We start from the raw sequence: 18014 nt of genomic DNA on the forward strand, positions 1-18014 counted from the left end.
AGAGTATAGGTTGTCGTGTCCGGGCTGTAACTTTCCTTTGAATGGACAGATTTTAAAACAACTTGCCACATGTGTTCGACATACCAAGTGGACGTGTCGCGTGCAAGACCTGTGTCCCTACCTCTAAGGTCAAGGTCACACTTGGGTGTTTATTCACAATGGAATGCTGCATATAAGGACACATAGTATAATTTGTCGTGTCCGGGCTGTAACTTTCTCTTGTATGGACAGATTTTAAAATAACCTGTCACATGTGTTCGACATACTAAGACGATATGTCGCGTACAAGACCCATGTCCCTACCTCTAAGGTGAAAGATACACTTAGTGTTTATACACAATGGAATGCTGAATATAAGGACATAACAGTGTAGATTGTCAAGTATAGGTGGTATTTTTTTATGATCAGATGCAATTTAAAATAACTTGCCATATGTATTTGACACGTAAAGGCAAGATCAACTTTTCAGGTACTGACCTTGTTCATAGGTCAATGTCACATTCGGTGGCATTCGTCACTTATTATTATTATTATTATAGTGATGCAACGTCTACAAGCACACAATAATATGGCTTCTCATACCTTTTCCTTCGACGTGGCATATCAATTGCCCATATTGCCTGTTATTATTATTATTATTATTATTATTATTATTATTATTATTATTATTTTAGTGATGCAGCGTCTACAAGCACACGACAAAAAGACTTCTCATACCTTTTCCAAAGTCTTCAATGCCGAGACGATGAATCTGATATATCCCTCTGTCGATCTTCTGATTGGGGAAACAACTATGTCAGTGGATACTCGTACTCTGCTGGCGTCAACTGCTGTACGTATTTATTTTTGATGTACCAACATTATAACTGTCTTAGAATAAGAAACTGCTACCTTTTCCACATGTCTCAAGTACGTGAACACCATGTTGGACGTAATGTTGATCCCATCAGGCACATGGCGCCGGATTGACGTTATAAAGGTGTCGATTTCCGACGTCGGATGACTGTCTGGAATACTGTCGAATAGACACGCTTAAAAGTTTGTTTCCGACGTCTATCTGTGTAGTATTGACCGATTATCAATATTCGAATTTTATCTTACTTATTTTTCTGACCAAATATCGACGTGTTTCCGGCTTAACCTTACCATTTTGTAACCACAATATGCGGTCAATTAACGATCAATAGTTGTATTCCAATTTGATTGGTTTCATTTAAGGTCAAGTAATGTTGAGCGTCTAGCTATTAACTCTTGTCAACCTATTAATTATTCAATTTAACGATACATACAATCACATCGTAAGGTACATATTAACATTTGTAAACTTACACAACGGGGACCGTATTCATAATGCTTTCAAATGAAAATGTTCAACTTAGTGAACAAATTCTAATATTTAATAACGAATATTTTAAATACCGTCTTTGTTCGATCAAATTCTTTTGTATGCCTTGCTCATTTTCAATATATATTTGGTATTGAAACGTTGTTGCTTTCATTTCATTCGACTTAGAATAAAAACATTTTTTTTCACCAAGTGACATTAAGCTGAACAAATACGGCCTCAGGACAATTACTGACTGACATCGTGGAGGTTAATGTTATGAACACTTATATTTATGCGAAAAGCTATAGAAACTAGCTCAGTAGCAAAAGGTTTAAACATAAACCCGGTTTAATGGCACTCGGTAAACGCCAAAGATATAGAACGAACAGCAAAAAACTCCACATGCAGCACAGTGCATACATACTATATATATATATAAAACTAGGTATGTATATCATGGATTGTTAGGAACCGCCTTGGAACGGTCAGAAAATATACATTTACTGGAGGGTTTAACCAGTTTATTTGCATAAACCTCACTCTTATCCCAACAATCCTAAATAAAGATAAAACGCAAAAGGTAAATCTTTTCAAAGTATGCATTAACTTGAGGAAACTTAATAATAAAACAAAAAATAATAGGTAAACCCCAAGTACTTCTATGATTTGAGATCCCAACTCTATCTGTAGACGGAGGAATACAATTCAGAGCACCTAATGCAAAACATTTCAAAGATACGATGCAGTCATTGTTTGAAACTATGAACATCAAACACAGTCTGCCCTATAAAATATTTCGACCAAGTGTTCAATTTTAGATGCTTAACAACTAAACTATCAAAACTGTATATCAACTGAACTTCCAACAATGTTTACATTGTGTACGTTATACAACGTCTTTTATTTCATTACAATAAATAGCAAGTGACGTTATATTTGTTGCCTCGGTAAGTCGTCATCCTTAATATTTGTTACTTGTATTTAGTTAACAGTTTTCGCTCCGTTCCGGTTAGGGTAATTGACCGTTTTTCAACGGTACAGTACGTATGCAAAGAGGAACACATTTAATATACCATTACATTATATCATATGTAACTACACTTCACTACACATGTACACATATACACAATTTGATTTAAATATTTTGCACTGTACAACGTTTGGTTTCTTCAGGATTAGGACTTACTTATCGGCCACCTTTTTGTTAACAACCATCCGAGGTAAAACATTCAGCGATACAATCCGAACGCACGTGAGAACGCGTTTATTTCAGAGACAATATTTTTATGCCCCCGAAGGTGGGCATATTAAAATCGCACCGTCCGTCCGTCCGTCCGTCCGGCTCTGTAACTTTCCCTTGTATGGACAGATTTTAAAATAACTTGCCACATGTGTTCCACATACCAAGGCGACGTGTGGCATGCAAGACTCGTGTCCCTACCTCAAAGGTCAAGGTCACACTTAGTCTTTATTCACAATGGAGTGATGCATATAAGGACATAGGTATAGGTTGTCGTGTCCGGGCTTTAACTTTCCCTTGTATGGACAGATTTTAAAATAACTTGCCACATGTGTTCCACATACCAAGATGACGTGTCGCGTGCAAGACCCGTGTCCCTACCTCTAAGGTCAAGGTCACACTTAATGTTTATTCACAATGGAGAGCTGCATATAAGGACATAGAGTATAGGTTGTCGTGTCCGGGCTGTAACTTTCTCTTGTATGGACAGATTTTAAAATAAATTGCCACATGTGTTCCACATACCAAGACGACGTGTCGCGTGCAAGACCCGTGTCCCTGCCTCAAAGGTCAAGGTCACACATAGTGTTTATTCACAATGGAGTGCTGCATATAAGGACATAGAGTATATGTTGCCAAGTATGGGTGGTATTTTTTTATGTTCAGAGGCAATTTAAAATAACTTGCCATATGTATTTGACACGTAAAGGCAAGATCAACTTTTCATGCACTGACCTTGTTCATAGGTCAATGTCACATTCGGGGGCATTCGTCACATACTGTGACAGCTCTTGTTTTTAAATTAGATTACTAAATATGCTCATTATATTTCTAGCTTTACACTTATCGCCTTTGACTGTTTCACCAGATTAACATTTCAATGGATCTATGGAATGGAACACGTGGATGCATTAAATCGTATCTGTTTATGTAATGAACCAAAAACATTTTTTTTTTCTTTCTGTGACAATCGCCTTCAAGCTCAAAATGACCTTCAGGCCTTAATGGCATACACCCAAGCCGAGGACCGAATCAGAGTTTTACGGAGTGAGCACCAAAAGTTTACATTTTTTAGTTTGCTCCGAACATTTATCCGATGTCAATGACGCCTTGTGCCTGGTGGTTTGTACTTAATCAAATAAATGTTATACGTAATTAAACTATCGCTACTGCTATTTCAGTGTCTCCTATTCAGCTCGACGGTGGATTGACGAAGTATATGGGATATGTCAAACTAACAAAAGATGGGCGTTCTAGTTATCTTTGTGCTGAAGATCTTACAGCTGAAAACGAAGTTGTCATGTGTAACATGCTAGGCTACTCATTTGCGACGTAGGTTTTTTATTTTCATGTAATGTACTGTCGGTACCTTATGTATTTTTTATAATACGCTAAAAGCTAAATGAAAAAAAAATATGTATGAAACATAGTTATATCTTAAGGGTTAGTATATGTCAAATTTCCATATTTCAGGCAACACGTGATCTCTAGTATAGACGTTTCCAAACCGTCGTTTTCAACGCCTGTTTATGTACAAAACATCACGTGCGCTGGAAATGAACGCGATTACCAAATGTGTCAATTAGCGGATTTTCAGTCATCAAAACTTTCCTGTGCTAGTGGAAAACATGCTTTTGTCAGATGCAGTATGATTTATGATATTTTTTCAAAATTAAAATTTACATGTTTTTCATTCATATAATCTCCGTATAATAATACTAGAATGCCTAAACTGACTGACTTTAGTTTAACCAATAACCGTCAATTTTGATTTTTAAAATGAAGAGTAACTATCTGCAAGTACCATCAATAGGTTTCGAACTACTTTCTTATATGTGCATGTCTTCTTTTTGTGCACTACAGCACAGTATTGTTACACTGGACATGCTAAAAACGTATTTAAAAAAAATGAAATCTTAACTTACACATGTAAAGAGAAGTTTCACAAATAACTTACGCACTCAACTGCATCACTCACACTTACGTTTAGCTAGACGTCTAAGTTCATGTATAAATTGACGTCTAACTTTTTGATTATCAAGAAAATTCATACTTTATCTTGAATTTGTTTTGTGTTTTAGATACGCCTGTTAGACTAGCCGAGCTGACAGATAAAGTCACTGGTATTCCCGAGGTTTACCAAAACGGCACGTGGAACCGGATGTGTTACAGTGATAGAAAAATCACAAATATAAACAATGCTCAAGTACTCTGTTTCATGATGGGGTTTAGTAGCAGGTAACAACTTAACTTGTCTATTAAAGTAACATATTATTTACACATAAACATATGTTATCATCAATTTGAAAGTTGTTATTTGAATTAAACGCAACACGTTTGAAACACATTAGTTTAATTTTTATTTTGTAGTACTGTTGAAAATCTAAGTCTCAACGTCTACCTTAATTGTGTGTTTGTTATAGATCTGTGCGTACATGGTTTGCACCAGACAGCGATAACATAGAAAAGATGTCCGTGACATGTAGAAGTGGATTGGAAGATGACATTTCCACTTGCTCAACGGATAACTTGACCTGTGCTGAAGTATTATCAGTCTCTTGTCGTAAGTTCTAATGAAGCAAGGTATATGTTCTACATATTTCGAACTTATTTAGGAAATGGAAGAGACCGAAGTGTAGAGCGAAGCTTGAAGGAGGCTTCTATGTTCTGTAGAAATCATGTAAAAGGGTGCAATTATGTGTGGACCAATACGAGTATTATTTTATCCAAATTAAGGTGTCGCAGCAAACAAATTCTGAAGGTGGCTTAGGAAATATGTTATCCTTGATATCTCAGTCTGAGCTCTGAAAATTTCTAGACTCTATCTATGCTATAAACGTTTTATCAGTTATGTTTACTGGCAAATAATATAACGAAACTTTGTCTGAATCGTTTCTCAAAATGTAAGCTATCGAAATGTTCTATGAAGTACATAAAAAGGAGAACATTTGAAAAAAAGAAAACAACAACTGAGATCATTTGTCCAAAATTAAGTGCATACATTGATGTCTTCTTTAGGCTAAAAGTTAATTTCCAATTTAATTAGAAAATCAATGCAAAATGCTCTGTTCTGTGAAGTAAATCCAACAACTGATCAAACTAACAAAAACGACATTTAAAAAAAAAATAAGACGAGGATATATCAAAGAAAGACAATTTTAAAAAAGAAATTTTGTCCAACCTATCCCATCAACTCTAGTTGGCATTGAGTCATGTACACTTGTATATTTCTTTCCCATTTTATTATCCTAAACAACTTGTCTTCTAGTCAAGTTTGTGTTCATTGTGTCTTAAAGGGACTGTACACCAGATTGGCACCAAAAAGAGTTTTTTTCTGTAACGAATCTCAGGGCAATTATTTAAGAAATTGTTTTACTTTACGATATCATAATTGTAAAAAAAAAAAATGTAAAAAAAAATCAAATCGGAAACCGGGTTCGAACCGGTGTCGCCAAAATAACAGTCCAGTGCTGTATCCACTGTGCTACGAAGGCTTACCCTTATCTGTTAGCTATATACCTAACTTGGTAATATCACGTGATAACATTAACTAGCTTATCACGCATAAGGAATGAATTCTGCTTGGTAGACATACCCAGTAAACATTTTTAATGGGATATACGAAAACACTGCGAAAAGTAAATTAATTGTGTACTTTTTTTGTACTTCAGTTAGTAAGTTTCAATGCATTGTACACATTGATACCAAGTTAATGTCAGTTTTCGGAGTACAGCCCCTTTAAGTCTCATTAATTTCATTTATTTTTACTTCGACAAGGAAGCGACCCGATTGGAATCATGATTGAGTTTTGTACCCTACATCGTGACCATATGATGCTACGGTTTTTTTATATTATATGTTAAAAAATATGCAAATTAGGTGTACTAATTATTAATATGAATTGTTTTCATTTCCAGATTCTGAAATTCGTCTCGTTGGAGGAAAAACTAACTTTGATGGCGAGATTGAAATAGAATATAAGAATATCTGGAGAAAAATTCAATCATTCTCCGGCAAGAAAACTGTTGATTGGATATGTTCATTCCTTGGCTTCAACTTCTCAAGGTAATATTAACCGTTTCATATGCGTTAAAATGCACCTAGTAATTAATGGGAACTGGACATGATTTAAGTTGAGTTTAAGCAAACGCTCGTCTGATTTCTTCATTCAAATATTGGGCATAACCTATACAACTATTGTTGCCAGAGTAATGGGCCTTACTGTACTAATAAACTATAATTATACGAATCATATGTTTTCGAACAATTTCCATGTAGTGTTAAATATGTAATTGTTAGTCTAACTATTATCCCTGCTGAAGATTACGGCACACAAATTAATTTAAGAAGCGATAGTGCGCTGACGCGTAAAAGTCGTCTGGATTTGATCAGTAACACAAAATTAAATGCCTTTTAAATAATGAAAAATAGCTATTAATGTATGTTTAGTCTTTGGTTAATATAATAAGTATTACCCCGCGCCAAACCGAAGGTTTAGATATAAATTTAGCTTTTAGCCGTCCGTGAATATATCCGTCCGTATGTTCCTCAAACCGTCCGGAGCCATTACTATGTTTTTTAGGCATGAAGTTGTGAAACCTATGTCAAATGTGTATTAACAGTAGGAATAATCTCTTAGTACATATATGGTTCTTGTGGTTCTTGTGCATTAACAACCATATAGTGTGAATGTTGTCATATTTCTTCGAGAATGTATTTGTATAAACGTATTTTGACTTTAGAACACTGACATCGTTATGTTTTTGATATGATATGATTCACATGGCGTGCAATCCATTGCTCTGAATAACGCATATTTAGTTTGTACATATGTATTTATTGCATATCTACTTTAAAGAAGAATGAAGATATTAAATTGAATTGATTTGAACTGGAGAGTAAAGTGTTAAAAAGTAATGAAACTTTTTTAACTTTTAATGAAACTCTTTAAATCGGTTTAGTAGAACAAAAATTATTGCCCTTTATTTTAATGAAAAAAATGTAAGTCAATATTCATTAAGGGTAGGCAGCGATGCAAAAGTCAGATTTCCAATCAAAAGGTATTCAGGCGTACCCTGAAATGTCTTAATACGAATGGCATGTTTTTGAGAGTAAAACTTATCGGAACTGCCCAATCGACAATGATGTCAAACAATGATGTGTGTACCACCAAAGTGCGGTAATATGCGCATGATTTCTAGTTTGATATGTACATCAGAGTTATCGCCCTCAATTTAACTGTATGAAGCGACTATCAATGTATACTATGAAGAACTTATGAGGTTCCATCATAACCCCATGCTTAAATTTGAAGCCAATTCATATTCATTATTACGCTTTTTTTCAATATACTACTCGTTGCGGAGCTGGGCTTATATTAGAGTCTTAAAATGAATGTATCTTCAACAATGAAGCCTTGTGCGTGGGTCGTGGCATATCAATTTTCGATATTGCCTGTTTTTATTATAATTCTTTATCATCATTGTTTTATCCTAATAACTATTATTATCATTATTATTATTATTATTATTATTATTATTATTATTATTATTATTATTATTATAATTATTATTATCATTATTATTATTATTATTATTATTATTATTATTATTATTATTATAGTGATGCAGCGTCTACAAGCACAAGACAATATGGCTTCTCATACCTTTTCCAAAGTCTTCAATGCCGAGGCGATGAATCTGATATATCCCTCTGTCGTTCTTCGGATTGGGGACACAATTATGTCAGTAGATACTCGTACTCTGCTGGCGTGAACTGCTGTACGTATTTATTTTTGATGAACCACCATTATAACTATCTTAGAATAAATATCCAACCACCTTTTCCACAAGTCTCAAGTATGTGAACACCATGATGGACGTAATGTCGATCTGCCGGATTGACGTTATAAAGGCGTCGATTTCCTACGTCGGATGACTGTCTGGAATACTGTCGAATAGACACGCTTAAAAGTGTGTTTTCGACGTCTATCCTTCTAGTATTGACCGATTATCAATATTCGAATTTTATCTTACTTATTTTTATGACCAAATATCGACTAGATTCAGGCTTAACCTTGCCATTTGGTAACCGACAATTTGCGGCCAAGAGTTGTACTCCAATTTAATTGTTTTAATTTAAGGTCAAGTTATGTTGAGCGTTTAGCTATTTACTCTTGCCAACCTATTAAGTATTCAGTTCTACGATACATACTCACGATCACATCGTAAAGTACATATTAACATGTGTAAACTTACCCTGAAACGGGGAGCGTATTCATAATGCTTTCAAATGAAAATGTTCAACTTAGTGAACAAATTCTAATAATGAACAACGAACATGTTGAATACCGTCTATGTTCGATCAAATTCATTTGTATGCCTTTATTATTTAGATATTTCCCTTGCTCTTTTTCAATATTTTTGGTATTGAAACGTTGTTGCTTTCATTTCATTCGACTTATAATAAAAACGTTTTCACCTAGTAGCATTAAGCTGAACAAATACAGCCTCAGGACAATTACTGCCTGACATCGTGAAGGTTAATGTTATGAAAACTTATATTTATGCGAAAAGCTACAGAAACTAGCTCAGTAGCAAAAGGTTTAACACAAACCCGATTTAATGGCACTGGGTAAACGCCAACGACATAGAACATAAACTCACAAACAAGAAACATGGAAGAACAACACAAAACTCAACAAGCAGCACAGTGCATACATACTATATATAAAAACACTAGGTATGTTTCTCATGGATTGTTAGGAACCGCCTGGGAACGGTCAGTTAAATGTAAATTTACTTTGGGTTTAACCCAGTTTATGTGCATAAACCTCACTCTTATCCCAATCATCTTAAATAAAGATAAAACGCAAAAGGTTAATCTTATCAAAGTATGCATTAAATTGAGGAAACTTAACAATAAAACAAATAATAATAAACCTATAGGTAAACCCCAAGTACTTCTATAACAACTCTATCTGCAGACGGAGGAATACAATTCAGAGCACCTAATGCAAAAACTTTTCAATGATACGATGCAGTCATTGTTTGAAACTCTGAACATTAAACACAGTCTGCCCTATACAATATTTCTTAATGAATAAATAGCAAATGACGTTATAGTTCATGCCTCGGTAAGTCGTCATCCTTAATATTTGATTAGTAAACAGTTTTCGCTCAGTTCCGGTTAGGGTAAGCGACCGTTTTTCAACGGTACAATACGTATGCAAAAATAAAAACATTTAATATACCATTCTATTATATCATATTTAACTACACTTCACTACACATGTACACATATACACAATTTGATTTAAATATTTTGCACTGTACAACGTTTGGTTTCTTCAGGATTAGGACTTTCTTAGCGTCAACCTTTTTGTTAACAACCATCCGAGGTAAAACATTCAGCGGTACAATGCGAACGCACGTGAGAACGCGTTCGTTTCAGAGACAATAATTTATTAAATTAGATTACTAAATATGCTCATTATATATCTAGCTTTACACTTATCGCCTTTGACTGTTTTACCAGATTAACAATTCAATGGACCTATGGAATGGAACACGTACATGCATTAATTCGTTTCTATTTATGTAATGAACCAAAACATTTTTTTATCTTTATGTGACAACCGCCTTCAAGCTCAAAATGACCTTAAAGCCTTAATGGCATACACCCAAGCCGAGGACCGAATCAGAGTTGTACGGAGTGAGCACAAAAGTTTACATTTTTTTATGTTTCTCCGAACATTTATCCGATGTCAATGACGCCATGTGACTGGTGGTTTAATCTCAGTTTTGTACTTAAAAATCAAATAAATATTATACATGATTAAACTATCGCTGCTGCTATTTCAGTGTCTCCTATTCAGCTCGACGGTGGATTGACGAAGTATATGGGATATGTCAAACTAACAAAAGATGGGCGTTCTAGTTATCTTTGTGCTGAAGATCTTACAGCTGAAAACGAAGTTGTCATGTGTAACATGCTAGGCTACTCATTTGCGACGTAGGTTTTTTATTTTCATGTAATGTTCTGTCGGTACCTGATGTATTTTTTATAATCCACTAAAAGGTAAATTAAAAAGATATGTATGAAACATAGTTATATATTTAGGGTTGTTAAATGTCAAATTTCCATATTTCAGGCAACACGTGATCTCTAGTATAGACGTTTTGAAACCGTCGTTTTCAACGCCTGTTTATATACAAAACATCACGTGCGCTGGAGATGAACGCGATTACCAAATGTGTCAATTAGCGGAGTTTCAGTCCTCCGAACTTTCCTGTGCTAGTGGAAAAAATGCTTTTGTCCGATGCAGTATGGTTTATGATTTTATTTTCAAAATTAATATTTGCATGTATTTCATTCATATAATCTCCGTATAATAATACTAGAATACCTAAACTGACAGACTTGAGTTTAACCAATAACCGTCGATTTTGATTTTTAAAATAAAAAGGAACTGGTTCATTACCTGCAAGTACCATCAATAGGTTTCGAACTACTTTCTTATATGTGCATGTCTATGTTGCCTTCTTTTTGTGCACTTCATCACATTAATGTGTACACTGGACATGCTAAAAGAACATGTAAAAAAGAAAAATGAAATATATGCAATTACCAGTGAATCATAACTTACACATGTAAAGAGTCTCACAAATAACTTACGCACTTAACTACATCACTCACACTTACGTTTAGCTAGACGTCTAAGTTCATGAATGGATTGACGTCTTATTTATTATTATCAAGAAAATTCATACTTTATCTTTGTTTTGTTGTTTAGATACGCCTGTAAGACTAGCCGAGATGACAGATAAAGTCACTGGTATTCCCGAGGTTTACCAAAACGGCACGTGGAACCGGATATGTTACATTGATAGCAAACTCACAAATATAAACAATGCTCAAGTACTCTGTTTCATGATGGGGTTTAGTAGCAGGTAACAACTTAATTTGTCTTTTAAAGTAACATATTATTTTCACATAAATATAAACATATGGTATCATCAATTTGAAAGTTGTTATTTAAATAAAATGCAACTCGTTTTTGAAACACATTAGTTCAATTATTATTTTGTAGTACTGTTGAAAATCTAAGTATCAATGTCTGCCTTAGTTGGGTGTTTGTTTTAGTTCTGTGAGTACATGGAATGCAACAGGAAGCGATAACATAGAAAAGATGTCCGTGACATGTAGAAGTGGATTGGAAGATGACATTTCCACTTGCTCAACGGATAACTTGACCTGTGCTGAAGTACTATCAATCTCTTGCCGTAAGTTCTAATGAAACAAGTTATATGTTTAAATTTAGGTGTGTAATTCTACATATTTCGAAGTTATTTAGGAAATGGAAAAGACCGAAGTGTAAGGCGAAGCTTGAGGGAGGCTTCTATGTTCTGTAGAAATCATGTAAAAGGGTGCAGTTATTTGTGGACCAATACGAACATTATTTTAATCTAATTAAGGTGAAGCAGCAAACAAATTCAGAAGGCTATAGAAATATGTTATCCTTCATAGCCCAGTCTGAGCTCTGAAAATTTCTAGAAACGCGGGATCTATCTATGCTATAAACGTTTTATCAGTTAGTTTAACTGGTAAATAATAAAACGAAACTGAATCGTTTCTCAAAATGTAAGCTATCAAAGTGTTCTATGAAATACATGAAAAGGAGATCATTTGAAAAAAGGAAACAACAACTGAGATTATTGGTCCTCAAAAAAGTGCATACATTGATGTCTTCCTTAGACTAAAAGTTAAGTTCTAATTCAATTAGAAAATCAATGCACTATGCTTTGTAAACTTAGAGACAAAACGTAAATTGAAGTATTGTAATAAATATAAGTGCTAACAATGTTTGTTTATTCCCCTTCGTAACTAACGAATTACTTCCAGTATTATGCTTTTGTATCAAATGAAAAGACTGTTCGTAAAAAACACTCATATTTAAACTTGATATATCAATTAACCGTAATATAAATAATTACTTAATTTCTGTAGAGTGTGTATTTGCCATTGCTATTTTTACATGCATGAATTTGTTATCTTAATTAGCAACGCATCTTGAGCTGCAACACGGGCGAACAAAATATATGGGTCACATTAGTGCTGTCATTGGAAGAGGAAATGACTATATTTACAACGTGGACTCGGCTATAACAATAGCAACAGTTTGCAAAATATTAGATATGAATTTTACCAGGTAAACTTTTTACTTGATAAAGGATGTGCTTAACGCGCTTGTCCTTTATGAAGCAATTGTACATATGTTTGCATATGTGCCTGCACGTGCATAGTAGATAATAAAACTATAAAATTGAAATTAATAAACATGTATATTTCCGTTTTCTTTCACAATGTTGTTTTTGGCCATCATTTTGCAAATTTTCAGCAAACCAACTGAAAACTGATTTGAAATTTAGAGGAAGCATGTGTGATTCTTTCTTATGATATTTTTGAACGCGTTGAAGTATTGCCAGCTTAAAACGAGTTATGTTATGTTATGTTACATGTTTTTTTTACGAGAGATCGTACCTCATGAGTAGGCAAACAATACTGTCTTTCACACAAGCTTCTTTAACATTGCTATACGTTTGTTTGGTAAACGTATATGTAGATGTTTGTGCTTATATTGTAAACATAAAAAACCCTCCATTTACACAGACGTAGCCATATTATATAGATAAAAGAGACTTATAAGTGTATGGTACAAGCTTCAATAGCTAAGTATTGCTACCACTGTCGAATTATATACCTTACATTATTTTCATGGTTTGAAAGTCATATTCAAATGTCAGTTGTTTGCTGTAGTGTTGATGTAATTTCCGATGCGAATTTAGTAAGTGATAAGGGAGGAAACTCATGACGAATACCCTGATTTTGTAACGCCTAGTCTAAACAAAATGCTGAAAAGTAATCAAAATGAGTGCAAAATTTGATTTTTCTTAAAATTGAAATCCCGACGTTGTTCTCCTTATAAAAATGGTTATCATAACTCTTGAACTAGAGAAAAGGTGAGCATATACAACGTAAGGAGTTAATAACAAATGGTTGTTCTTCACTGACTTAATATGAATTAGCCACCGGAAAGCATGCGCATTTTATAAAACTTGTCTTTCATTTGTATTCAGCGTCGGAAATATAGAAATACCATCTACTGCTGAGAATTTTCGAAGGCAGAATATTCTTTCTTTTGAGGGAAGTATTCATCAACTGAAATGTTCTGGAGATGAAAGCGATATAGTCGAATGCACTAGAACTTTATCTACAGTTTCGTCGACAAACTATGGAATAAATTGTCGTATGTTTATTTAGATATTCATCGGATTCAAGTAGACTTGTGTTCACTTTTTATGAATTATTTTCTATTCAAATTAGTAATCCAAATCAAAAGGAGTATTATAAAACATATTTTAGAAACTCCAATTCGATTTTACAATGGCCAAAAACATATACACGGAGTACTGCAGACGAGAATCAATAGTACCTGGTATCCAGTATGCTCCGACGGATTCGACAAAAATGCTGCATTTGTTATATGCCGCATGGCTGGTCATTATCACACAAGGTATATAATATGTCATATGCACATGTCATATGCACACAAGTGCTGCTAACAAACTACACATTTATTCGTACACTACTAAACTTAGTTAAAACTAGATAATTCTAGAACTCTAGCCGTTATTATATCCTAAGTATATTTATGTCTTGAAAGATTCGTCCATGAATCAGGTATATGCACTTCATATGTATGCAAACACATGTTAGTTTATTAACTCATTTTTGCAGGAACGCTACGTATTCTTATAAAGAAAGCAATGATTCGTCTGTGATGGGAAAATGGCAATGTACTGGAGACGAGGTCGATATATCGCGATGCGTTTCGTACAACGAATCTGTTGGCTCATGTACCTCACGGAAGATAATACAAGTTGATTGCAGTACGTAACAAAATAGCCTTCCTAGACTAAACCTACCTAATCTACCTAATCTACCTACCTGCCTACCTACCTCCGTACCTATCTACCTACTTACCTACCTACCTACCTACCCACCCATGCAAACAAAGACCAATGTATCCCACCCACCGTATCGAGCTTTGCGACACCTGACACTATATATATTAGTGTAACACCTTTTGTGTGAATGAAATACTTTATAACAAAGATTTTGGTGACATTGTTATCGTTTTGTTACTGCATACTAAAAACATCTATAATGTATGATGATGCTTTTGATATGCTTGCTTATGGTTAGACCTTAACACGTCCGACACCTATTATTCACAGATCCAGTTTTGGTTCGTCAAATAAACTTACGGGGATGTATTGAACTATATATCGTTCATGTTGCATTAATATACTCTTTTTAATTTGGTTCATTATTAATATCCTATATATACACCTATACCTATATTTATATTATTGTAAAATCTATACAGGGGCATTAGTGCGTATTATTGACGGACCTTCTCCAACTAAAGGACGTGTAGAGGTGTTTTACGGTGGTAATTGGGGACCAGTATGTAGAGGAAGTGTGTCATCCAATGAGGTTAACGTCATATGTAGTTCTGCGGGCTATAGATACACGTACGTTATGTTAATGATTATATTGTTCATAAAGCTGCATATAACAATTTTCTATGGCCCAACACATTAGCAACCTATTTTGGTTGTTTGATAAGTACTCAGGCATGTTGTGCTGAGGTTTACGCCACAAGTATTTCATGCAATAAATTTGTATTTTAAATATTATTTGAAATGTTTGTTCTATTTCTTTTCAGATTTGGAACCATAAAGAGTGTTAACACATACACCAATAAAACATTCAACAACTATACCGTATCTAATCTTATGTGCACGGGTTATGAAGATGAAATTACAGAATGTAAGTCAGACGAATGGACAGTTGGATCGTGTGGATATAACTATCCCCTAGAAGTTGAATGCAGTAAGTAATTTATTCGACAAATGTTTGTTCAGAAAAAGTGTTTAAACCGCAGTATTTGGATGATCTTCTAAGAAGACCCACGTGACATAACATATGATTTAATTATGGGTAATAATTACATTACAAGCAAATCGTTTTGTTTTACAGAGACTGACGTTCAATTAGTTTCCGGCGTGAATAAATTTTTTGGACGTATCAAGCTAACCTTTCGGGATATTTACGGCGATAAGTATGGCAGCGTATGTGCCGAACATTTTGATTCTAACGATGCGGATACTATATGCGGCTTGGTTGGAGCACCGACTAATGGGTAAAAGCTCTTTGTTAAACCCAATTTAAAATGCGATGTTAACTAAAACAGGCCACATTACATAAGAAACTTAAGGCTTGGTACCTTTCCCGGTAACTAAAGGCTTGGTACCTTTCCCGGTAACTTGAACACATCCCAATTATAAAGTATTTATCCAACACTTTTATGATTGCAAATTGCAATTTGAAGAGAGAAACTAAAATTTATTTTAAACATTTTTTTTTGTTTTTAATTTGACTGCCATCGCATTTTAGGAGCGCTCTCATTTTCGCCAATAACAAGTATGGCACTGATGGAGGCTATGCTATAGAAAACTTAGACTGCATCGGTAACGAAGAAGATATCCAGGAATGCAAGTCGTTACCATGGTTCTCGGAAAATAAGACATGCCACTTTTCAAATACATCTGTTTCAATAAATTGTAGTAAGGAACTTTTAAAAAACATATTAAACTATCACCGTTTGTTATTGAAATTGCTTTATGAATTTCATTGCGACTTGATTTTGGGTATTTTAAGTAGTGTCTTTTCTTTGAACAGGACCGTACACACCTATCCGTTTGACCGGTGGTACTAATTCGTCGGGTGTGGTAGAAGCATGGTTTGATGGAAGATGGATTGGAATTTGCAGTAGTTATTTTAGTTACAGTGAGGCAGCTGTCATTTGCAGGCGCTTAAACTACAAAGTTGGGTATTTAATTCAAATAATCCTATGCGTGTCACATTCAATGTAATAGTTCACCATAGATAGGATTTGGTTTGAAAAAAAGTCTGTGAGGTTTGGCTATTAGAACCAAATTTTCTCGCAGATACACTCTGAAAGAAGACAATGATTAGAAACGTATACTGTGATACCTACTATGAAAGTAGGTGTATATACATAATGTATATGTACATTTGTAAGAATAAATGCATCCCGAGCGAACAGTTAATCTTTCTGTGAAGTTCAAATGTTAACCGGTTTATGTATATATAATGTGTCTTAAAGTCTCTTAAATTGTAGTTCATTCCTTTTTATAGTGAGCCAGGCGGCGATTCCTATAGACCCGGCTACATTTATGGTTTACAATGCAAGGGAACAGAGATAGATATTTCACAATGTACTAGTTTACGACAATGGGGGAACTATTCATGCTATAACTCAGCCAACGTACAGTGCAGCAGTAAGTATAATACATGTATATTGTATTTACTTTCAATTTTGTTTAAAACACCATTGGGTAGGTAGCATTACAGCTTAGTGACTGATAGCGAATGTAATTCATAAAAGCATAAAATCAGTCATTGACTTTAGATTTTCGTTTGAGAAGTACAAAAATAGCGAAGATATAGGAGCTTGCTATACAAAACATATACTTTTATGTATAATTTTGTCGAAAAGCAATTTGATAGGGATTAAAACAAACTTGAAATAAAGAATTTAACATGGAAATAGAAAATACATAGAACTGCAAATGTACACATTCTATGTAGACAATTCTTTGCTGTGCATAACGTACACAAGTTGTTCAGGCACATCTTTTAAAAAAGAGTATGGTGCGCTAATTTTATCTAATTTATTGTAAATATATATATATGAAGTTCAAAATTAAAGCCCAATATGTTATGAAAATATTTTACAATAGACCGAAATCAATTCATTTCTTTTTTATTAAAAACATATCTCAACAAAATTATCCTACATTGGCTTAGAAAGGAAGTACAAATTTAATTTTGCGTAATAAACTAAACAATTTATTTGGCCTTGCCAAAAAACTCTTTCTCAAACCATACGAATGTTGTACAACTAGCCCAGAGGTTAGCACACTCGCTTCTCATGAAGGCGTCCCGGGTATGCTGCCCGGCCTGGGCGTATGTGAGCTTGGTTTGTGGTCATTACTGAGTTTGTCTCTGTCAATTATACTCCTTTGAAGAAAAGGGGGTATATTGCTTTGCACACGTCGGTCGGCCCGTATGTCGATAGACCAAAGTGGTCCGAGTGATATCTCGACAATGCCTGGACCCATGGATCTCAAGCTTGATTTGGATATTTAACGTGACCAAAAGATGACTCCTATTGTTTTTTTTGAGATCATCAGCTCAAAGGTCAAGGTTACAGTGAGCTTGAATAAAAAAGGTTTGTTCGAATGATAACTCAACAATGCCTGTACCTATGGTCCTAAAACTTGACTTGGAGGT

The 18014-nt window shown here is 34.4% G+C and overlaps 1 protein-coding gene across 1 annotated transcript in view; it reads left to right on the top strand.

Annotated features, from left to right (window-relative positions):
- Nucleotides 1-18014, top strand: part of LOC128205574 (deleted in malignant brain tumors 1 protein-like) — a 53062-nt gene that overhangs the window by 14549 nt on the left and 20499 nt on the right. Inside the window, 19 exon segments of the mRNA XM_052907309.1 lie at nt 675-832; nt 3749-3899; nt 4041-4213; nt 4649-4805; nt 4991-5130; nt 6485-6632; nt 8190-8347; nt 10430-10580; nt 10720-10892; nt 11362-11518; nt 11712-11851; nt 13992-14142; nt 14367-14518; nt 15019-15166; nt 15361-15527; nt 15675-15837; nt 16092-16261; nt 16377-16527; nt 16857-16999. Of these exon segments, the coding sequence (XP_052763269.1) occupies nt 675-832; nt 3749-3899; nt 4041-4213; nt 4649-4805; nt 4991-5130; nt 6485-6632; nt 8190-8347; nt 10430-10580; nt 10720-10892; nt 11362-11518; nt 11712-11851; nt 13992-14142; nt 14367-14518; nt 15019-15166; nt 15361-15527; nt 15675-15837; nt 16092-16261; nt 16377-16527; nt 16857-16999 (2951 nt within the window).

The sequence above is a fragment of the Mya arenaria genome, chromosome 2 (assembly GCF_026914265.1).
Source record: "Mya arenaria isolate MELC-2E11 chromosome 2, ASM2691426v1".
NCBI lineage: Eukaryota > Metazoa > Mollusca > Bivalvia > Myida > Myidae > Mya > Mya arenaria.